Raw genomic sequence first — 23679 nt, 5'->3', positions numbered from 1 at the left:
AAACATGGCAAATTGTACTGTAATGTATAGTAAGAAACACAGAGAGACTGCATCTTGAAAGCAGACATACAAAAGCACAAATGCTGCAAACCAGAATTGTAAAACATCAATGACTTCTACATTAAAGAAGAGTGTGCAAGTTTGTAGTGTTTTAAATCATCTGGCCTGCATTGTCTCGGTGCAACAGGACTTCTTGTTACCCGTTTATACGAGCTAACATCAGAGCCGGCACGCAACATACTGTACTTACTGACAAATGGCAGACTACTACACAGAGGTGAAGATCTTGTGACTGGATGAAACACCAACCAGTCTTCTTTGCAGAATAAATGGACTTGAGTCCTTATGAAAATAAAAATAAAATGTAAATATGCATCTCACAACATACACAAAGAGCTCATTAATAAATAAAAGGTGTCATGTTGCAGCACATAGCTTGTGCTGCAAATGTTTAGCCTACTTTCTGACTGGTGGTGTTGCATTTGGCTGTGAAATTAGCCCGAAGATCTCTCCCCAGAGAGTGTGAATGGTATGAAAGCACCTCAGCTATTCTGGAGGCAGCAAGGCAGACCGGAAAGAGTGAGAGGCTCTGGTTAAGCAAAGGCTCTCTCTCTTCCATTCTGCAGATGGTACAGGGGTTGTGGATTTCTCCAAAGGACATAATACCTGCTAGCAGCCTGACTTCCATGTGCTATGTTAGGGTAAGCTCAGAGGCAGTGCTCCACATCTAGTATAGTATAGAGTACACACTTGATACACAACTTAAACCACAGTCACATGTGCATAAACCAATGCAATAGAATCTGAAAGCTCAAAGAGAGTAAATCTGAAAGTCATCCAAGTGGACATTTTTGCACAGGCGTCAAGTGGATGCTTGTGTTAAATTTGAGGTAATTCCCTCAAAGCATTCCCGTAATATTGTGTTCACAAGAAAGGGACAGTGTGGGGTCACTGTGACCTTGACCTTAGATCTTTGAACAGAAAAATGTAGAGAGCTTATTCTTAAGTTCAAGTAGACGTTTGTACCAACTTTGATTTCAAGACATCACTGTGATAGGAAGCAACAAAGGGACGGCGTTGATGTCACAATGACCTTAACGTGTGACGACCAAAGCCCGAGGACTTTATCCATGAGTTCAAGAGGTATTAAATATTTAGAGATTCCCTCAAACATTGTATTTGATATTGCATTCACAAGAAGGAAAAGGACTTGAGCCCACGGTGACCTTGACGTGCGCCGCTCCAAAATCTAATTAGTTCGCCCTGGTGCCCAGTTGGATGTTCCTGACAAATTTGCCGGAATTCTCTAAAGGCATTCCTGAGATGGAGGGAGCGACTGAAAGACAGGGCTGAAAACATAATGCTTCCAAGTACAGCTGTCGCCGATGAGAAGGCGTAAAAATCCATGTCACAAACTTTTGTTTTATAGACGTTACGAAGTAAACTGGGCCAATCTGGCTGACAGACATGTTTGTTCGGCCTCGCTCTACAACCATACAGCAGGATGCAGTTATTTTATGTTTACAAGGAACACACGCATTTACAAACGTTAAACACAGACGTGTAGGAGAGAAAAATTACAAGCTTGATGTGCGACTAGTCTTCTGACTGCCTGCCTGGGACTCATAAACTATGTTCTCCATGACATGTGAGAAACGACCGAGCCTCTGTTATTTCAAAGCCACTTATTCTATTAAGCATCACTGCTACAGAATACGAAAATGTAATCTTAACTATTATGCTGAAATATCCTAAAGTTATCTGTTCATATCAAAGCAGGAAGCACTGAGACATCTGCACCACGAGACAGTGGGACACAAGTGACTCAGCAGCCATAGGTTGACAAAGGTGCCTCGGAGACTGCATACTGTAGCTGTTATGTAACCAGTCATTTGGGGCCGTCAGTCAGCACTCAGCAACTGCTGACACACACACACACACACACTGAAAAAACAAAGTGGGAAAGGAAAGAGAGACAGTGATAAAGTATGGAGCAATGATTTGGTTGAAAGCTCTCTCCGAGGTCCAATCTAGTCGAGAAGCAGAGGTGGAACAAACACTGAGCCGTGTTCTTTTCTGACCTGAGCAGAGCTCGAAGACTCGCAGAGAGGCTGCTGAAATTCTAACTCTCCACTCTCCTTTTCGAGGCTAATGAAAAATTCATTCCCCCTTATCTGACAGCTGGAGCTGCTATAAATAAGAGGGATTGTTCAGTTCTGCACCTTGTAGCAGTAAGGCAGCTGGCAAGGCTGCTAAACAGGCACCTGGACTGTTTCAGGTGGCTGAAGGTTTCAACAGAGCATTTGCTGCATCTCGTCTTCACACACATTTTCTTTGGTTAAAGCTGCAAGCAGCACTCAATTCTCTGTTTGAGTGTTATTTCTGTTCAATACGACAAAATGCCTGGGCCCAAATTCATGAAGCATGTTGAAGTAGTAAATCACTCCTAAATAGCCTCAGTGAAAAAATCCTCAGTGGCACAACTGGTCCAACTTTTAGAAGCAGTAAAGGCATTTTTCAGTCGTCCTAATTGAAGAAATCAGTCCAATCTCGATTTTAATGTAGGACAACTAGGGAGGTGTCCTAACTGGTTAGGACTGCTTCATCTAGGCGATTGTGTACAGGCAGAGACATGTAAATTCTGTTGATGGAAGAGTTGTTTCTTTTAATGACACAAGGTTCATTAATGCTGTGAGTTTTGTGACAGACCTTGTGTAGGATAAAGCTGCTCTGTTAAAAACAGCAGGTTGTGTACAAACAGGTCATGGTCACTTCAACTTTTTGTTAATAACCAGAAAGAAGCGCAAGTTTGAGTAAATCTCAGCCATGAAAATCACCTTTGATCGCTCTTACATCAGCACAGATAACGTGCAGATTCATTCATCTCTTGACCAGGAAACATGAAACAAGAAGAAAGCTGCATTTTTACTTCACATTGCTGCTTTCTCTGGGTTTGCTGGAGTCGATGGGACACATCAAGGATGAAGCTTACGTAAAGAGAAAACACTATCACAACATTCAAGTAGTTGTGGGGGTGAAATACTTGGTATTAGATATTACATATTTAACGTTTATTTTTAACCATGTTACCCAATGCAATAGTGGGAAAATATGATTTGAACTGGTTGTTCACATTACTAAAGCTTTCCCCTGTACACATAGTCTAAAACCACAAACCCAACTGAACATCAGCATTATTTGTACTGAGTGTGGCTTCTATTTAAAATGAACTTAAAGTGATCTATTAATCCCCTAATATCTGTAAAGTACTTTTTGCTCGCTTGCTCTGCTGTTGCTTCACCTCCAGTGATTACTGGGAAAACTCCTGAAGGATCGATGCACTAGAAGAGCGTTTACAGCACTGCCAGTGTTGCTAGCTAGCAGAGCATACGACTAACTCCACACTGCCTGCCAAGCCACTGTGCCTGGCCCAGTCTAGGAAAGAGAAGGTGATATTTCCACTGTGAAATCAGATCCAAGGGAGGAGATGCTTTGGCCTAGTAACAGCTGCGCAACACGCAGGCAACAGCAGACACAACAGCCGACCCCCATCTGCCATCTCGGATCAGACAGACAGTTTACCTACAAAATCAGCTGGACAGGGCAACTTGTGTGTCATTGACCTGTGTGGAATACTCCTTTGACCTTGACAGTTACCTACCTGCAGGCACCTCAGGTAGTACTTCAAATTAGTCTTTTATAATACGATTCATATATTGAGATTCAAAACAATGAGCTTAAAAACAGTGTGGCCACTGACTTACTCATGCACGTCACAATGCAGAATGAATAACGTGACTCTAAATTCGGTTCATATTCATGCATGAATGTTAAAGGTTGTATACTGGCCCCATAAATGCTTTGCAGACAGGGAAAACTCACAGGACTTAATTCATTCATAGTAAAACTTTGCTCTACATCACCATGACAACAATGTTATCCCTTCGTCTGATGTATATTTGTTGTGCATCTTGGGTGTATGATGACAAACAAAGCACCTTTTACTTCACCCTCACTTTCACCTGTTATCTCTGCTGCTTTACCTGCTGCTCTGTAGCAAATCGAGCATTTAGCATTTAGCATCTCCAATATATTCAAAATGCCAAAAGAATTACGGTCGCAAGAAAGAAGATTAGGTGAAGATGCAGAAAAGAAACAAAATCTGTGTTATTACTGTTCTGGACCAGCGAGCCAGAGAAGAGGGAATGTGGGAAAAGCAGTAGAGCTGGTGAGGTTAGGACGGACACTGAGCAGCAGAAGCTGAAGTGGGCGGCAGGAGACAGACAGACGGACGGTCTTTTTGCCATGGAAGAATGCTGAGGCTTTCTGACAGCTGAAGCTTATCTACCAACACAAAAGCCTACTTGTAGCTCTGCTAGTGTGGCGTAGCTCAGTGCGTAACACTGTGGTTAGCAGGGGATTCACCGCCTCACAGACAGAGAGCTGCAACACTCAGTGAGTTGGCTGAAAAGGCTGACTGACTTCGCACGGATGGAGCTAACAGATCAGACCAATCAGACACAGACTGAAGGTTTAAAAATTCACTGTCAGCAGTCAGATTTCAGTTGCTGGCCATTAAAGGGTGTTGAGATTAAGAAGAAAATTTGCCAGTATTGGTATGAAGTTACTGGATGTTTATATGGAAATAAGTAATGTTTTTATTCATAGGACTGTAATTTATAGTACGTGGGCAGTTGATTGAGCAGTCGATCAGTGACTTGAGTTCAGGAGGTACTGAGTCACACTCTGAAAATGTAGTTTGTGGTCCACTGTTTTGGAAGTAAAGCTCGACCACATTCACTCGCAGTATAAACAACTGTCCACGACTCTTCTCAAGCAATAACACTTATTAGATATTTTTCATGCCAATCTCTGCACCATTGATTTTTCTTTAAAAATGTTACCAGTATTGGCCCTTCACGTTCATCCCAAGAACTACTAAATAAAGATATAAACCGACCAAAGTAAAGAAAAACCAAAATCCCAAATACACACCCACAACTGATTGGTTTATATATAAATAACACATAATTAATCTGTACAAATTGAATGCAATTTCCACCCTATCAAAAATGAATGAGGGGGCCAAAACATGATGCTGTGTTCAATGTTGTTAAAGATATCTAGGAGTAAAGAGAATTAAATAAAAGCTAAACGTCTTTGTACAGCAAAAAAAACAAAAAAAAACAATGAATTGTCCTTGCGGTTCCAATACTTTTGGAGGAGGCTGTGATGTGAAAGCACAATGCCCAGTAAGCCTTTACAAAGGGAATTAACTTTCAGCAGGTTTTAGCAGATCTACGATGACCACACAATTACTCAGACTGGGAAATCGTCCCAATCACCTCAACAAAGAGCACAGCCTGGGGAAGGCATTAAGTCCACAGTATATGTGGCTGAGCTCTGGGGGGATAAGTCAAACACACTGGAAAACTCTAGAGCATAAAAGGGAAAATTATCTTCTTGATAGAAAAGCAACACAGTCAGACACATGTTTTGAATTTCCCATAGACAAAAAAAAAAAAAAAAAAAAAGGTCCAAAGCCAACTCTGAACCACAAAAAGTAGAAACCATGACACTGTGGAATGAGAGAGAAAATGCAGAGGAATATAGAAGACAACTGAGGTGCAGACATCTCACTTAAAAATATATAGGAAGTTTTATCATGTGAGGAGAATAAATCATAAGTGCAACAACTCAGATGTGCCGTCCCACAGCCAGCGTCTCTCAGGTGATAAGCAACCCATATTCAATTCCTGAAAAACATGTCACTAAATGGGTCAAGATCGCAACTAGATCAGAGAGAAGCTCCATTTGAAGTGAAACTGGATTATGGGGACACAGACCACTACAAACTTTGGCCCAGATCCTTTCAGATGTATAATTTACTGCACAGTGACACAGGTGAATTTTAATGTCTTTTTCTGGATATATTTCTTTTTACAACAACTTTTTCAAACTAATCGAATACATAAAAACACGTAGAGCCATTTGGATTCGGAAAACTGAGCTGTTCACTGATATATAGTTATCCTGTGAAATGGGGGAATTCTTCTTGTTTGGTGTGTTAGTAGCATTTTAAAACTGGCGGCATTCGGTGTGAATGTGTCTTCAAATATTCAAAGCTAATAAACAAGGTGACAGAACCATTCCAGTGCCAAATGGTTTCAGTTTTACGCTGGGAGGTTGCCCCTGAAGCTGGAGACAGGTCAAGCTGTCTCTGCGATCAAACAAAGTCCACCGGCAGGAGCTCAGAGCAGGACAAACAAACTGAAACCAGCAGTGTTTGTGAAGGAAACCTGCCTTTAGCTGAGGTGAGAGAGAAACCATGGAAGTGGCAAGGATCTGTAACCTAGAGGCCCTAAAAGGGGAAGAGATCCAGTGGAGCACAAAGTCTGGCAATGGTCACAAGATGAGAGAGATGGTCAGGATCCCAATAGAATAATGATCAGATCACACTTTCACATTTGAGCGCAAAAGATTCTATTATATAATTATATCAGCTAGAGGCCAAAATGAATGTACAGCTTTGAGAACTACGGGATCTGTGACTTTTAAGGTTAATCATTCCCCAGTGTGGAAAGTATCAACTGTTTCAAAAACACAGACACTCTCCAAAAGGTCCAAGTCTAAGTTACTTACATATATGAGTCCAGAGTAGTAGCGGTCTTTCAGGTTGTGCAGCACAGAGGCCTCATTAAGGCAGGTGAGCTCAGCCATGTCTTCCACCTTGCTAAACTTGGGTGGGTTCATCTTCTGGATGTCATCCTTGTTGATGACAATCTTCTTGCCGTTTTCTGCCAGCTCCACCAGCACCTCCTCACCACGCTCTTCACGGACACCGGCAGCCTCGAAACCATGGCGCTCTGAGGGCACCCACACCAGCTTCTTGGCCGTCCAGTCAGCCTGTGTGGCTGGGTTGTAAACCACAGCCCGGTCCACAAACAGGTACCGCTCCGGGTCCTCTTGCCCGCTCCGATGAGACATTTTCACTAGGGTTCAGAAGAGCAAAGTGGCAACCTAGGACAGACAGAGGAGGACAGAAAATTGGCTTAGATATACAGGTCCCCAAACAACCCAACAGTTCTGGGATTAACAACGTTTCCTAGATCTATTTGACTTCATACCTAATGTCTCCTTTAGAAATAACTATTGCTGCTACGATCAAGCTAGATGAACATATTTTCAACAGTCGGTGCTTTGTGCTATAGTAATTTCTCCTATTAATACAGGTCCTGTTGAAATCCCTTCAAATAATACTTATTTGTTAGAAATGATACACAAGCTCCACAGTCCTCTCTTGGTGCAAAGCCATATCTAAAATCAACTAACCACATTTTAAAGCCACAACTAGTTGGTTTGATTAACTAAAAAATAAATTCAGATAGAAGATAGGGTCAATTCATCCTGGCTGGTCTGATCAGGAGGAAGAGTTGCAGTAACCAAAACCTACTGCAGTGTTCATTTGGTCACACTGTTTAAAAATAGATTTGTCCCTTAAGGCATCCGCTTAACATCTTTACAGTTCCTGTGTTTTTTGCAGGCAATGGAAAATAAAAATACAACTAAGAATAACGTAACTTTACCAGAAGGGAAATCCCATGTTTATCCCTTCATTCAAATCATTCTGGTTGAATGAGAGAACAGTCCTGTTATAATAAAGTTCCGTAGGCAGTGAGGTAGGAAAAGCTAAGTGATGAATGACAGCATCACCTGTGCAGAGCGTGACCACCAACTACCAGTCACGTAAAACGGTTTGGGTTTTTTGCAGGTCTTTTACAGTCTCCACCATGATAATGCGCATGCTGCGTAGGCTGCTCCGCTTTCGCAGCGGACCAAACGGGACGGGGCGACGTCGTGAGTGTCACAGTGCCGAATCCATCCCCTTTCTTCGTCCGCAAATTCTGCAGTATAACGTTAGAAAATAAGCAGTGTGTGGCCGTGCAGATGCTTGATGGAGTCCACCTGACTCTATCAGAACCGGTTCGATCAGCACTCGCGCTTGGTTATTGATCGAGATGGAGATTAACCAACACATGCGACGAGCGGAGAACATCAGGTCCCCAACAAGCACAGAATAATCCGGGGGAACTTGCTCCTGCTGCAGCCGTGTTTGCTAATAACGGCCCAATAATAAACTCATAGACGTCTGCTGATGTGAATGAGGTACCTGAGAATAAAACTCTGAATATTATTATAATGAAACTAGGAACCGTAAAGATAAAAAAAAAAAAAAAAACGACGAACGTTAGCTAACGCGCGTAAACGAACGATAACGTTCCAATTACCGCTAATAAACGTGTTCGGAGCAGAGAGCGCGTTGCGTTCCCTCGTTTACATCGGTCCAATTTCAATGAAACGTCAGCTAAAGGCTCTCGAGCTCTTAACTCACATTAACCAGTAAAAGTTAAGTTTCCACAGCGACCAGCAGCCCCCCAGGACCCGCTCACCGCACGCCGTCTCTCCGTCATTCTCCCCGCTCTCCCGCCCGAGTCGCCCCGGTGAACAACAACAAACTTACCTGGCGTAGTCAGCGGTGCGGCGGTCAGATCCTGTTCACCGAGCGGTCCGGTCTCCCCCTGTTATTGCCACTAGCTGCTGCACACAATTGAAATGTAGGCATGTATCTGGGCTTTGGTATGCGCCGCAGGCACAGTGCTGCCTCTATACTGGGGGGCCCCTCCTCACAGCGAGCACACTGGACCGCTGCTGCTCCCGCCTACGGTGGACGGTGCGCACATAGAAAGTGGCCGTGCAGATCAATACGCTTTGGGACGATCCACCTGAGGGAAAATATAGGAACAACTCAGTGCTGATGCGTGTAATTATCTGCTGCAGTGACTGAAACACATTGTGGATTTTAACCTTCTACCCCCCCCCAGATATCTATGAACTGCACCCACCCACAAATGCAGTCTATAGACGACTGGGCCCTCACGTCTTGGTCTCGCTCTGCCAGCCAATAATGCAGTGGAGAAAAAAGACCAACCCCCCAATTTGCTGCAAACCAATGACATGCAATAAAGAGATGATTATTACAACTGCTTCTTGTCTAGATTTTAAACAGTTCTGAAATCAGCAGGCATCATCAAACATTCTGCTACGTTCTAATAAGCACTTGTTTTTTTTAACAAACAGAGGAAAAGGGCAAAAACGGATTTAAAGGATGTAAACGTGCAAACTTGAAACACCAGCCTCCCGTGTCTGAAAGCAACAGCAGCACTTTTCATGCAATCATAACATCACTATACCACAAAGACAAGTGTTTGGGTTTTACAGTGACATTTTTATTAAAAATGGAAAAATAAGAAAAAGCATGTTTTCTCTAATTAAATAGTTCTTCCCATCTTGAATGCTGGAAAACATGCTGTCATTATAATCCAGTTTGTCATCAAAGGCATGTGGTTATGTAGTCTATTAACATAGGGGGCTTCAGCGTCCTCCCCTCCAAGCTCCTCCACCCTTCTTCTTCCCTCCTCCTCCTCCTCCTGATCCTCCTTTCACTTTCTTCCTCACGCCGCTTGCCTGTTCTGTGTCATCGTCATCTGCATCTCTTCCTTTGGGCCTTTTTCTTTTCTCATGTTGCTCCTTCATTTCCTGAGGAAAACAAAATTTCTACTCAACTTGATGTTTCAGAGTTTTACGTATAGATTTCCTTTCAACAGTGTTGTCCAATGCTGCTTTTACTCAAATGTGCCCAACGGATCTGTTGGGTTGGTAAATAAATCTCGATTGCAAAAGCTGAGTCATGGGGCCCAGGTAAGAAAAACTGAACTTTGGTTCTGCTCATCCGTTTCAATCAAAGGCAAAGGAATTTTTGCCATTTATGCTTTTTAGTTTCCTCTTTCAAGTTTTATTTCTTGCTTTGTAGCCATTTATCCAGAACTTTTACCTCTTAAAAGTGTTTATCCATTTTTATCTATTTTAAGTTTAATATTGTTAAAAGGAACTGTAATTTTACACTCTCGCTTACCATGTGTGGTGTTCATTCATCAGCCAAGTAAATATGTGGACAACTTCTGAAAATGCATTTAAAATGTATAATACTTTCTCATTTGCTGAGCTACTTCAGTCTTTGACTTAACCCTCCATCAGGTTCCGGTTGTTTCAAACTAGATAATTAAAGGGTGAGGACAAGAGGCAGACTGCAGTCCAGGATCAGACAGAGAAGATGACTTACCAACTTGGCAAATCTCTGGGCCTCGCTCACTCTCTCCACCAGCATCATCACTTCTTCTTCCTGGGTAGGGAAGGCAGGTAGCTTCTTCCCAATCAGAGTTTCAATTCGCTGGAAAAGTTCCACATCGTACCTAAGACAACAACTTGTGTCAGTTAACCATCCCCACGTTACGTGCTGTGAGCATTAAAAGCAGCTCGTTAGAAAAGGGGCAGCAGACAAGCACGCAAAACTTGAATTCGACAAAAAAATAACAGCTATTTTAAAATAATGCCAGAAGAATATAGTTAAGATTCAGCTAAATGTGTTTTCATTGGTTAAATAAAATAGACCAATCTTACTGAGTGACAAAAGTAATGGATTTCCCAGACCGTCCTGCTCTGGCTGTTCGGCCAACTCTGTGAATGTAATCCTGTAAGGGAAGGACGATGCACAGATGTACTTCAATCACATCGGTGAAAGTCATCAAATCAACCAGTAGCGTGAGTGTCTGTACCACAGTACCTTGGAGTGAGTGGGAATGTCATAGTTGATGACACAGTCTACATGAGGAATGTCCAGTCCTCTCGAAGCCACATCGGTGGCCAACAACACAGATCGAGACTTGGACTTGAACTTGTTCAGCGATCCAAGACGTTTGTTCTGGAGAAAGGGACGATCACCCAAAGAGAATTTTTGATACATTTAGTATCATCACTAAACACATTCAGTATTTAGTCATAATTTAGGTACATTTCTCCTGGAGGAATGTGTTAACTTTTTAAATTAGGTTTTATTCAGCTCATTACAGAAGCACACGTGCAGGACAAAAGTCTTTAAACGGGTAAAGCAGTGGAATGGAAGAGATCACGTGGAGCGATCCTTCCCCAACTAATTCAATTGACAAGAAAACACAAAGTGGACGGTAGAAGTCTAAATAAGTTGTTTCCCATTACCTAATTATTAAATCTCGAAAGCTTACACTGTGAAAAGCAGCCTAACGGACAAACAAACAAACAAAAACTAGGTTTATCGGCAAAGCGGCAATGAAAAACTTTGTCCAGGGACGAATTGTTCAATGGAAGCAAAGACAAGCAATGTCTTCAGGCTTGCAAATGCTACTAATTTAACCTTTATTTACAAGAAATACGATCACTTAACTATGTCTTTTCGCAAGCTGCAGGCAAGGCAATCAACAACTGTGCATCAGTGTTGGTGTCAATGATGGTGTCAGTAATCAGACAAAGTGGGAACAGAGAGCAACACAATATGCAAATACTTGCTCGTCCCACGCCACTGTACTTCTGTTATCAAACTATTAATTTGGAATGATCTAGAATGTAAGCACCACATGTGGAAAAAACTCCGTCTCTGAGGCTCTACCTGAGTCATCTGGCCATGAAGAGGGATGGCAGTGATGCCGAGGTTCCTTAGCAACAGCGCCACCCGCTGGGCATTGTTACATGTGCTGCAGAAAATTATAAACGAGTTGCCAGCCAGCTCGTTTAGAATGGACACCAGGTAACAGTCCTGCAGCAAAACAAACGTGCACACATTAAAATATATTATAGAGATGTCCTGTTTGAACAGTGTCAATCCAGGACTATTTTAAAGAATCAGTACTGGCTACAGTAAGTCCGTCCACTCCCTAGTTGCTGCTCCAGTTCTTACTCTTTAAATCTCTCTGCTCTTCTCTGGACTGCACCTACCTTGTACTTGGATGGTATGAAGATGTAGTATTGCTGCAGTTTGTCTACTGTGGAGTATTTGGTAGAAACAGCACACTTCACAGGATCTTTCAGAGCTGCTCGCTGTAGTTTCTGGACCTGGGAACAAATTCCTAAGGGTCAGTCCAAGAAAACAACGTGAAGGCTCTAAACGCGGAACAACAACAACGGAGCAAATGTATTGGTTTTCTTGGTAAACCGGTAGCGCTAGCAACAAATGTCATATCAAGTGTGTCTCTACCTTCTTGGTCATGGTGGCAGAGAACAAGAATGTGCGTCTCTCTCTGGGAATCACCTTCAAAATTTTATCCACCTGTCAAAAAAAGGCGTCAGATTATATCGCGTGTGTCTCACAGGTCTCCATTGATTATATTCATATAAGTATGTTTCTTATGATAGTATATAAAACACGGTCATTGAGTTTGTGACTATCAACCTCAGTCTCAAAGTCCATGTTGAGGATTCGATCTGCCTCGTCCATGACCAGGAACTTCAGAGCACGGAGGGAGAAACCCTTGGTGTTTTCCATGTGGTCTATCAGCCGACCAGGTGTGGCTGTGAACACATTTATACATATTGTTGCTGTAGTTATCAATTCAATGCGAAAAATACTTACAGAACTAATATGAGAGTTATTCATTGAGTTATTCATTGATTTACCATGAGAAAGCTTTGTGTAGATATTGGATGTTGTGAAGTTTGACTGTTTTCAAATGTTTTATGTGTTTTTGTCATAAACAGGTAAATCAGTCATTTATTTTATCCAGAGACGTTAATTTCACTGTAAAAAATTATATTTTTCTGAGGTAGTTAAGACTTTAAAGGGGAAGTGTTTGTAGGCATGATCGTCACTACCGTTGGGGCGATGCTTCAACGTGATTGATGTAAACTATTATGAAAATACGTTGATTTGCGTAACGTGCGTAATATATTTTATATCTGTATATAGATATATAGAGAGGTATAGATAGACAAAAAGAAATTAACTGGATTCTTTTTGTTTGCTAGGCCTACTTGAGAACTGTCCACTCTGGTAAATGTCTACTATCAATCAGCCTTGGGAAGGCAGCTTGTTTTTTCCTGCTGACGAACAGATAGAGAATTGATGACAGGACACAGACCTGTTGTGGCTTCTGCATGTTGGTGCAGAAAAAGCATTTCATTTTTTGCCTTACTGCCTTAAATTTTGGATGCTGCTGGAATTCGTGAATTTCCACTTGGCACGAATACAGTATCTATGGATCTACCTACCTACCTACCTACCGTCAGGAAAATCATTTTGATCCCCTGCTGATTTTGTACGTTTACCCACTTACAAAGAAATGAAGGGTCTAGAATAAACTTATGATAAAAATGATAAAGGATAGAGACGAAATAACAACCAAAAACATTTTAGAACCACGATACACATTTTCAAATTCACGATACAAATTCATTTTAGTGAATAAAAGAAGTATTTCAGCTCTCTCCATATATTCTCTATAGGACTGTAGCCTGGTCCATGACCTTAATGGGCTTCTTCTTGAGCCACGCCTGTTGTCATGCTGGAAGAGCCCATCTTCAGTGTCCTGGCTGAGGGAAAGAGGTCCTCATCCAAGATTTTACAATACACAGCTAATGTTCCCACCTCCGTGCTCGGCTCTAGGGATTGTGTGCTTAGGGTCATAATCAGCATTTTTCTTCCTCCAAACACAGAAAGTCCAGCTGATGCCAAAGAGCTCCATTTTGATCTGATCTGAGCACAGCACTTTCTCCGGGTCCTTCTGTGAGTCATTTAGATGTTCAATGGCAAACTTCAGATGGGCCTGTTGATGTGCCTCTTGAGGACGGGGAGCTTGCGGGTGCTGCAGGATTTCCTCCCGTGTACCTCTGGGCTGATCTCTCACTTTTCTCATGATCATCCTCACCCCATGAGACAAAACCTTGCATGGAGCTCCAGACCGAGGGCCACTGATAGCTAGTTTAGATGTCTTCCATTTGCGAATTAGCGCTCCAACGTTTTTTTTTTTTTTTTCTTTCCAGCGTTGTGCAGGTCTGGCATCTTGTCCTGACTTCAATGGATTTGTATCGTGTGCTTTTCTGGGATTTTTGGTTGATATTCTGTCTCTATCCTTTAGAATAGACCTATGATAATAATGATAGACTGTATACATCTACCAACAGTGCTGTGTGTCATGTCAATAAGTTAAAACCATAATCTTACGGTACAGGCAATGTATCTGTACTATTGATAATAAACATCTACGTAATATGTCTTCGATAAATTGGCACGTTTTCGCAATATTTCTAAGGTTGTGCCAACCAACCCAAACATAGTGGTAATTTGGATTGCTTTACATAATCAAAGCAATTTTGATAACTATAAATCAATTCAAATCAACATCACATGTCAAATGTAACCAATGTTTTTTCTGTATATACTCAAACTGCACTATCAACCAATGAAAATCAATGTAAAGCTGATTAGGATTAGTCCAGCATAAAAAGATAAACACATCAGGATCTTACCAATAACAATGTGAGGTTTCTTAGCCAACACCAGTGACTGGGACATCATATCAATGCCTCCAACTATGACAGCTGTAACACAAGAAACACTTCCGTTACGGAAGCAAAGAAAACCGTTTTCATTACTGCAAACCCCGCAACCTTAAATGGAGACATACCACATTTCACACCAATGCTGGATCCCAGGGCCTCAAACTGCTCAGAGATCTGAAATGCCAGTTCCCTGGTGGGGGTCAGGACAAGGGTGTGAAGCCTCTGGGGGTTGGCAAGTAGTGACTGGAGGATAGGAAGCGCAAAGGCACCCGTCTTTCCTGATCCTGTCTCTGCCAGGCCGATAACATCCTTTCCTGCCATTCAAGAGTCACAAATGTTTCCTTTTGTTTTACTTTTAAACGATTTTCTCTAAAAGAAACAAAATCCGCCACATTGATCTGACTGTTACTTTGTTCAATAAATCTTTAAAGAATGGCCTTTTTTTCCACAGAAAAAAGGCTTACTGACCTGATTTTGTGGGCTTTTTGTACATTTGCTGATAAAACAAATGTACTTTTACATAATGAGTCCCGCTGACAAGAGAAACGTTACAGGTGTCGCTCACCTTGCAAAGCTACTGGTATAGCTTCCCTCTGAATCTTCGTCGGACTCTTCCATCCTAGCTGCTCACAAGCCTCGCAGAGAACCTCAGTAACACCCTGTCAGAGGCAATAAAACAGACTTTTGAAAGTTACAGATAATACTGTGCTATCACCTTACTGTCGTCAGACGAGTTTTAAGACACCGGGAATATTTCCCACAACACACAAGCTTAATTTGGCTAACTCAAACTGCTAGCTAGGTGGCTACTGGGTCATTATTTGCCGCGTGAGACAAACGTACTAGTTCCTTAAAGGTTTTTTCTGCCTCTTCATTTTCACCGATAACGCCACAGTTCTCGTCCTCACTACTCGAATCTTCGACAGTTTTATCCGTGTTGAGCTTCACGCTCTCATCTCGCTCGTCTGCCATGCCGTTTACTCCCCGTCCCACCGACTCGTCGTCAGACTCACACTGCGGAAGCAGATGCGGAAACGGCGTGTTGCAAAGGATTATGGGAACTGCTGTTTTTGATGCGTTACTGGGAAGTTCCTCATTGGGGCATTAATGCACAAGATACTTAAGAAGCGCTCTACAACAAGTAAAGTACTACTTCAAATTTCTTACTCCATTTAAAGTACTAAGTACATGCTCAAAAGTACCAGTACTCCGCTAAGAAAATGATTTCTCTGGGCATTAATCCGACTGACATAAAATACATTTTTAAATACAACCCCAATTCCAAAAAAGTTGGGACAATGTGTAATTCATAAATAACAGGGTGCAACAGTTCACAAATCTCATCAACCCATATTCTATTCACAATAGAACATAAACAACAAATCAGGTGTTGAAACTGAGACATTTTACCATTTCATGGAAAATATGAGCTCATTTTGAATTTGATGGCAGCAACACATGTCCAAAAAGTTGAAACAGGGTGATGTTTACCAATTGTGTAGCTTCCCCTCTAATTTTAACAACTGTCTGTAAATGTCTGGGAAGAGAGAAGAACAGTTGCTGGAGTTTTAGGAGAGGAATGTTGTCCCATTCTTGTCTGATGCAGGATTCTAGCTGTGCCTTGCCAGATTTTTTGTCTTATGATGTGCCAAATGTTTTCTATTGGTGAAAGGTCAGTGGTGTTTGTGGATCGTGTTCACATATGGCTTATGTGACATTCTGTGCATGATACAGCTTTAACTTACATTTGTAGATTGCACAGTTTGAGCATAGAGATTCTTCCTGATTCTCTGAAGTTATTCATATTATTTATTTATTCACTATTATATACTAGATGGTGGGATCTTTAAAGTCTTCAGAGATTTAAAGATGTTGAACATTTTTCTGAAATTGTTCTAAACTGAAGTGGTTTGGTGACAAACCACCACTTTACATTCCAGAGAGTTGTTTTTATTTGCATTTTACACGTCCCAACTTTCCTACAATTGGGTTTGTACTATATATATATATATATATATATATATATATATATATATATATATATGCTGTTGATGACATGAATGTGCAAGACTACTCAAGATGTTCCACAAATGCCTCATATTTAAGTTTTTCATAGAAATCCATGTTTAGGTGTTGATTCTAATTCTTGTACAGATCCAAAAACAGGACCACTTAAAAATGTATTTCCTTTGAAAAATAATATTGAATTATTCTTTTACTAATTATCCCTTTTTTATTTTTAGAAATAAAAAAAGGAAATTGTTTATTAGCATTTGTGACTTAAACTACAAAATCAGCTGAAATCTTCAAAAAAACTTGTTTAGGCTCTACTGAGCCTGCTCCAATGTTATTACATTATACATCACAATTTAGAGCATGAGTTGATTATATTTTAACAAAATGGCCTTGTGAAGTGACTAAACTTGTGAATTTGTCAGAAGTAGAGCAAAAAAACCATTTCCCTCTAAATTGTGACAAATAACGATAAATTAATAAATTAAATCTATGATATAGCACACTGAAACATGGGGTAAAACTGTTTTTGAAGTATTTATTTAGCTTCAGGTCGAACGCTTTCAGACTATTTAGTTGGTGGCTGACAAATACTCCACAGATTTGTTTTAATGTCAAACATTTTAAGAGACTAAAAAAGTAAATGGGTTTATGTTAAAACAATACAATTTTTTTTCTGGTGATGGAAAAGAAAAAAGGACAGCTGACAAAAAAAACTAAAAAAAAACTAAAAAATGAAAAGAAAAGAAAAACGAAACAAAAACAGACCATAAGCAGTTTGCTATATTTTTTCAGTGCTGAGAATAGTGTTTTTATAAGTTGCACACTGGAATAGCAACCAATCAATGTTTCCAATTACATATACAATCAAATTAGGTATATTAACCAATTTCACATTCTCTTTGATCTAATCAATAATAGTCTAGACGAAATGAAGATGAGCCTGTTGAGACCAATGCTGAACATGTAGCAGCTGCTCTATCTAAATGCCATGAGAAATTCTACCGCTATTACGTTGCAAAGATAACACATAAAAACACTCGGGGCAACTCACTGAACATTTGAATTTTTTAGAGTCTCTTGAGCTTCAGAGAAGTCCCTCCATCTCCCTCATAAAGGCTTCATACACCTGGTCCTTAGTCTTCATGTTAGGCTGGGACACAGCACCCATCTGGGTTGGGTTGGCCAGGCCCATGTGAGCAGCCATTGCCTGCTGTTTGTACCCCTGACCACCTCCCATAACTTCATCTCCCCTCCTTCCTCCAAAACCACTACCTACTTTCTCCAGAGGCCCAGCTGCAGCTCCGTGCACTGCAACACCCTTGTCCCTACGGACCCTTAGTGCTGTGGGCACAAAGCGGGTGACCTCTGCCTTGGGATTGATAATCTGAGGTTTGGCAGAAATGGTGGCCCCGCCGGATCCTGCACCTGCAGCCAGACTGCCCCCGGCGGCTGCGACGGAGGTGATGTTGGCTCGTTTCTCAATGGTAGCTGCGTGGTGGTGCCCAGGGGGGTTGCTGCCAGGATTGTTGCCTGCGGAGGCAGCAGCTGTCCCTGGAGGTGGAGGCATTTGCATGACTCCCGGGCGCATTGGCATAGCTGGGGGCGGTAAGTTGTTCTGTGAACCATCCTGGCCGGACCCTGGGCCTTTCTGCCGCTGGACGATGTTAGGAGGAGCACTGAGCACATTGGAGTTAAGAGGTGGAGGAAACATGGAGAGTGGCGGAGCAAGTGGACGTGGGGGCCCTCCTGCTCGTGGGGGAGGTGGTGGGATGCCTGTGAGGAGACAAGACACGTATTTTGTGTGACATTTTTTTTTTACGTCTGTTTCCACTAAACGTAGTCTCTGTTTAAACTAACCCAATATGCAGGGTTGGGATTTGAAATGAGACATCAGCATCGGTGTGCGCACACACACACACACACACACACACACACACACACACACACACACACACACACACACACACACACACACACACACACACTACAAACAAGTATGCATTTGGTCACTGTATGCACACATATCCTTACCTGGTGGGGCAGGGGGTGGTAATCTAGGAGGGGGTCCTCGTGGAGGGGGGCCTGGTGGGAGACCAGGAGGAGGGCCTGGTGGGGGACCAGGTGGTCGACCGGGTGGGGGTCCAGGAGGCAGAAGGCGAGGCATTGGACCCCTTATGCCTCCGGGCATACCGGGAGGCCTCAAGAATGGAGGTGCACCTGCAGATAAAAGAGTATGATTTGACTGATAGGAAGGGACCAATCAGCACATCCTTAAAACAAGTTCATTCTAGTGTCCAGTTCAGATTAAAGTAAGAGATGTTAGAACTAACCTGGTGGGGGGCCAGGAGGTGGGCCAGAGGGTGGACCTGGAGGCCTCATGGGAGGACCTGGGGGCGGACCCAGTGGTGGAGGACCAGTCATTGGTGGAACTTGCAATTGTGGGGGCCCCTGCTGTCCCACTGGCCCAGCAGGAGGGGGTAGACGCTGATTGACAATAAGATTGGACTGGTTGTCCCCTGGCGGTCCTCTGTCCTCGATGTCCGAGTTGTCTGACTCATCTGTGTATTCCTCCTCTACTTCTTCTTCCTCCTCGTCTTCAGGAACCGACTGACCTAAAGAAAATAAAAGCACCACATCATCAGAAGTAAAAAAACAAAGTGTAGTAGCTTTCCAAGTATGCACCAGTGTACTAGTACACTGTACCTGCCATCCTTAACATCATGGCCTGTAGCGGGGTGATGGCCTTAGTCTTCTTCACCAGCCTCTTTTTCCTCCTCTTTCCTTCACGAGGTACGTCTGCGGGCATATCTGCAAAACGTACACTGCGACCTGAAGGAGTCAGATAATATGTTCAAGTAAAAATTATTAGTGTAGGAACATACAATATACAGATTAAAGATTAACAGTTTCAACAAACTATGAGGCCGTTTATGCCAACACATCTGCCAAAACGAATTATTTGGCCCAAACAACCTGGTTTTGAAGAACTGGCTTGACTGATTAAAATTACACCTATAAATTAAAACAAAGAAAGCATTTTTAAGAAAATCATGCTGAAGAAACTTTGAGACACTCACCAGCATGTCTATCCCGGTCTCTATCATCCTGTCTTTCTCTGTCCTCATCCTGCCTGTCCATACTTATTCTCTGGTCAACATCCCGAGCTTCATCCCGCTCATCCTCACTGTCCTCCTCAGAGTCGCTGTCGTCATCATCAAGGTCATCCCGATCTCTATCGCTCTCGCTGCCACTGTCTTGATCTCGTCCCAGCTCCATTGCAGAGTCCTTATCTAAACCAGGAATGGAAGGTTCTGGGAGGAGAACATTTTATTAAAATTAGTGCCAGCAGCAACAAAATCAGGAAAGGAAGTGATTTCCTTTCGAAAGGAATATTAGAATTAAGACATGTAATCATTGAAGGGGTAGCTTCGGCGTTACCTGAGTCTAGGCCATATGCTCGTCGCGCAGGAATACCATACAGTGCCAGGACCTGTGGAGGCGGGGGCCCAGGTGGAGGACCAGGGGGTTTCTTCCCTGGTGGTAAACGAGGGACAGCGGGCAATGTTGCCAATGGCGGTCCAGAAGTTGATGACAGAGGTCCTTTACTGTGAGATACATTGAAGGAGAATTTCCGGAACAGTACAGCAACAGTCAAAGCATCATGCATTGAGCATCGTGCTCTCTCTAACAATTCCAGGCAACACATACCCAAAAGTGGAGGTTTTCTTTAGGATGGAAGGGGGTTGAGCTCCTGGTAGTGGGATGTCCTGGATGTGGATACTGGAAGGGGCATGTGGCATATCTGGCAAAGGGATACTGTCAACCTCCACTGACTCAGCATTCTGTAAAAGAGATAAATCAAACAGAGTAACTACAAAAAGTCTGAGCATTATAAAAGAATGGAACAGTAAGCACTGAAGCTAAACGTACATATTAAGGCAAGTTAAAAAAATTTTGCCATCATAAAGAAAAAGGCACACAAACACACCTTGACAGAGTCAAAATACAGAGCCAGCTGCCCTCGTTTGGTCTCATAGTCTAACTCCAGTTTGCGTAGCTCTTTGTAGGTATCGGGATTCTCTCTCTCGTAAAGACGGACGATACGTTCAAATGTCTCGCGCAGCTTCTTCCTCTTGTCCCTCAACACCTTCTCATTCAGCAGGGGCTGCTGGACTGGGTTGAACTCTGTGGAGGGTGTCACAGAAAAGCTATATATTTATTTGAGTAAGGTGTTAAAAATAAGAAAATAAGTTCAGATGGCTTTAAATACTGAGAAATAAGACCATTACAAGCACGAACATGTAACGTAGGCAGCCCCACTTTTTTCTACACAAAAGCCAGTGCAAAAGAAGAAGGCAAATCCCTTTTACCCATCTCATCCAGCTTCTCCATGTCTCTGATGATCTGTCTGGGGTCCTTCATCTTCAGCACTGCTGCTCTCACCATCATTCGCTGTTTCTTGTTCTAGGAGCAAATAAAGGAAACATGTTAATAACACATAACACATCTTATGCATTTAAAACAACCAACAGTTTACCAGTAAAAAGTTATCTTGTGTTACATAAGACCCCAAGTACCTTTTTTAACTCCCGTTTCCTGGCTTCCTTTCCTGTAAAAGAGCAAACAGGTATTATTGTCCTAACATCAGACACCAGTAGGTAGGTAAATTCTAGGGCGTTACCCAGCAGGTCACTACCAGAGGAACTTCGTCTTTTGGTTTCAATCGATACTTACTAGCCTGGTCGGTGGGGTTCATAAACTTTCCACTCTTGGTGGAGGAGGTCGAGCGTCGTCCCATTTTGTCAGTGTGTCTCCTTCAACCTGATGAATATGAAAATCCCAACAATGATGAGAGGAACTTAAATTAACTGGACTTGGTACCAGAGGTGGTAACTAAGTACATTTGCTCAAGGTCAATGTTCAAGTACTTTTACTTTACCAGTATATTTCCACTTTGTTTTTATTTTCACTCTAATACAATTCAGAGGGAAATACTGCACCTTTAAAAATTCTACCACAAAAATCTAATAAACTAATGAAGCTACGACAGACATAGTTGATGGGATGTTATTTTCTTGTAAACTTTGTGGAAAAGATCTTGCACTTCTTCATTCATGTAAATCACATCATCGAATTTAACAATGTACAATATAAAATAGGTTTTGGGTGCTTAGACTATATTTTAGACAATGTCCTTAAAAATCTAGAGCAAAGAATTCCAAGTGGTACATTCGGAAACTTCAACAGGTAAAAATCTGTTTTTGTTTTATTTATTACTATTTTTTTTAAACTTTACACTCCTGGATGCCCTAAATTCAAAGATTTGTCTGATGGAGGTTTCAGAACGGACCATTCATTCTGTAAACTTTACAACTGATACCAATGGTATTAATATACATGTTGATGCCCAAACAGCATTTAGCAGAACCCGATCCGGTCAAAGTATATTTAAACTAACCTGTTTGGGAATAAAACGCAGATTTAGATACGAAACGCCACCCGACTTCTTCAACGTGACTGCTAGCTAACACGTTAACAACCCGAAGGCACGAATCAGGCCACTTCAACGTTCATATCGGTTTGATATAACCTGATATAACGCAGCGGTTGTTTTAAGTGGCCAGGACACAAGTTCAAACCAGTGAAACATTCGGTGACAATATCTAAGTGTTAGCTATGTGCAGCCTTTGGCCGCTAACGTTAGCTTAGCTTGCACTTCAAGCTAAAGGACCGCGTTAGCATCCAAAGCTGCACAGAAATTCACTTCACTTACCTTGTACTTAGATGAAAACCCGGTCGAGCACGCAGCCCGACACACGCACCGCTTGGTGCAAACAGTAACGTAAAACCTAACGTCGAAGCCCCGAAAGAGAAATCCAGGACTGACCGACACACGACTAAACTAGCTGTTCGCCATGTTTACTGCCGCGAGTTTGCTACAGCGGAAGGAGCGATATGACGTCATCAGTTATTTTTTAATTAAAGGTTTTTAATGAAAAACTTCTTGGTATTGTGTCTTGATTTTGTATATAAGTACTCTTAAGTACTTTTAATATACATGTATTATAATTATTTAACAATGATGGACCTTAAAGTTGACAGTTGACAACCTGACCTCTGCCGGTCACAGTGAGTAACTACAGCTGCACAGTTAAAGGTTGAGTTCACACTTTTTCAAATCTAATCGAAAACTGGTTTAGTGCCAATTTGAACACGAAAACAGGTTTTCCACACGGTCCTCGATCTGTGTAGAAACGCATTAAAGACAACTATGGTCCTTTTCCAATTTAATCATATTTTTAACAATCCCCGTATAGACATTAAAACCGTGATGTGACTCCACTCACAGGTTGATCTTGGTCTTTTTGTGTGCACAAAAAGTTTGACTGATTGGTTCATTGATAACTTAAAGTGATCTGTTTATACATTGTGTATTTTAAATGTATTAAAGTCATCAGTAAGTGTTAATTAAAAAAAAACTCACTAAAGTCATTTGACAAAAGTAAAATTAAAATCAGTCTTGAAGGCCAGAACTTCACACAGGAGTGTGATTCTTAATAAAAATGCTTCCACACTTAAGACATCAAGATCAACCAGGTGTGCAATTGTTTTCATTTTCTTCTTTCTGACATTGCAGTGTCCAGCAACAAAGGTTATCATTGTATAATAAACAAGAATAATTCCTATTAAGTTTTACGTTGTTGATGTAGTTGGTGCTAATTCTAAACACGTACAGTTAATATGCCTGCAAAAACTGTCAAACAGATATTGTCAATTTTTTGTTTGTCTTGTCTGGCCAACAGTTCCAAACCCAAAGAGAATAAGTGGACAGATTGAGATTTTAGCTGTGTCCTGTGTAAAACTGTGAATGAAGTGATGTAACAAATATGAGGTTAAGTTGACAAACATCAAGAATAAAATATCATTTTTAAATAATTCCTTCCTGCCTCCTCCTCCTTCTCCTCTGCATCACTGGATGGTTCCAGATCATTCTCTGAACTGTTTACTCCTATCCTGTCCCCCCTTAGGCGAGACATCTCCTCTTCCTTATTCATAGTGGGGCAGAGCCTGCACACCCTCAGCTGTTTGATGGGTGAATGTGGCTTATCACTTCTCTCTGCTTGGAGTTGCAAACGAAAAAAATCCACATTTCCTGCAGTGATGGCGACGTCTGGTGGCGGTGAACTTCTTGAAGAAGTTCTTGCGTGGAGTATGAATCAGCCACTGGTTCTGCACGTC

At 41.9% G+C, this 23679-nt stretch overlaps 3 protein-coding genes across 9 annotated transcripts in view; all 3 read right to left on the bottom strand.

Annotated features, from left to right (window-relative positions):
• LOC137099382 (myosin-10) overlaps positions 1 to 8854 on the bottom strand; it is a 59718-nt gene extending 50864 nt beyond the window's left edge. For 2 of the 7 annotated variants that reach the window (XM_067476136.1, XM_067476140.1), the window contains exons 1-2: positions 8522 to 8854; positions 6643 to 7020 (exon numbers count right to left, since the gene is read on the bottom strand). In XM_067476136.1, the coding sequence (XP_067332237.1) occupies positions 6643 to 6987 (345 nt within the window). In that variant the 5' untranslated portion in view covers positions 6988 to 7020; positions 8522 to 8854. Of the gene's footprint in view, positions 1 to 6642; positions 7021 to 7586; positions 8314 to 8392 lie in introns of those variants that run through there. The other 5 variants (XM_067476141.1, XM_067476142.1, XM_067476138.1 and 2 more) reach the window with 4 other exon arrangements.
• Positions 8855 to 9267: 413 nt separating this feature from the next.
• Positions 9268 to 15443, bottom strand: ddx47 (DEAD (Asp-Glu-Ala-Asp) box polypeptide 47). The gene is made up of 12 exons (XM_067476143.1): positions 15268 to 15443; positions 14990 to 15083; positions 14550 to 14738; positions 14392 to 14463; positions 12320 to 12438; positions 12125 to 12196; positions 11866 to 11982; positions 11540 to 11686; positions 10682 to 10819; positions 10519 to 10589; positions 10181 to 10310; positions 9268 to 9597 (listed from the first exon to the last, which is right to left on the bottom strand). Exons 1-12 carry the CDS (start codon positions 15394 to 15396, stop codon positions 9433 to 9435), a joined length of 1443 nt encoding a protein of 480 aa, XP_067332244.1. The 5' UTR covers positions 15397 to 15443; the 3' UTR covers positions 9268 to 9432.
• Positions 15444 to 16955: 1512 nt separating this feature from the next.
• LOC137100204 (WW domain-binding protein 11) lies at positions 16956 to 22377 on the bottom strand. The gene is made up of 12 exons (XM_067477860.1): positions 22214 to 22377; positions 21175 to 21261; positions 21018 to 21049; positions 20811 to 20904; positions 20429 to 20625; positions 20149 to 20282; positions 19879 to 20045; positions 19518 to 19751; positions 19144 to 19269; positions 18771 to 19052; positions 18472 to 18657; positions 16956 to 18213 (listed from the first exon to the last, which is right to left on the bottom strand). The coding sequence occupies exons 2-12, from the start codon at positions 21236 to 21238 to the stop codon at positions 17525 to 17527; spliced, it is 2205 nt and encodes a 734-aa protein (XP_067333961.1). The 5' UTR covers positions 21239 to 21261; positions 22214 to 22377; the 3' UTR covers positions 16956 to 17524.
• Between the last annotated feature and the right edge of the window lie 1302 nt (positions 22378 to 23679).

Source organism: Channa argus, chromosome 15 (assembly GCF_033026475.1).
Source record: "Channa argus isolate prfri chromosome 15, Channa argus male v1.0, whole genome shotgun sequence".
NCBI classification, from domain to species: Eukaryota; Metazoa; Chordata; class Actinopteri; order Anabantiformes; family Channidae; genus Channa; species Channa argus.
The sequence above is the reverse complement of the archived record's forward strand: the minus strand, read 5'-3'. Positions and strand labels throughout refer to the sequence as shown.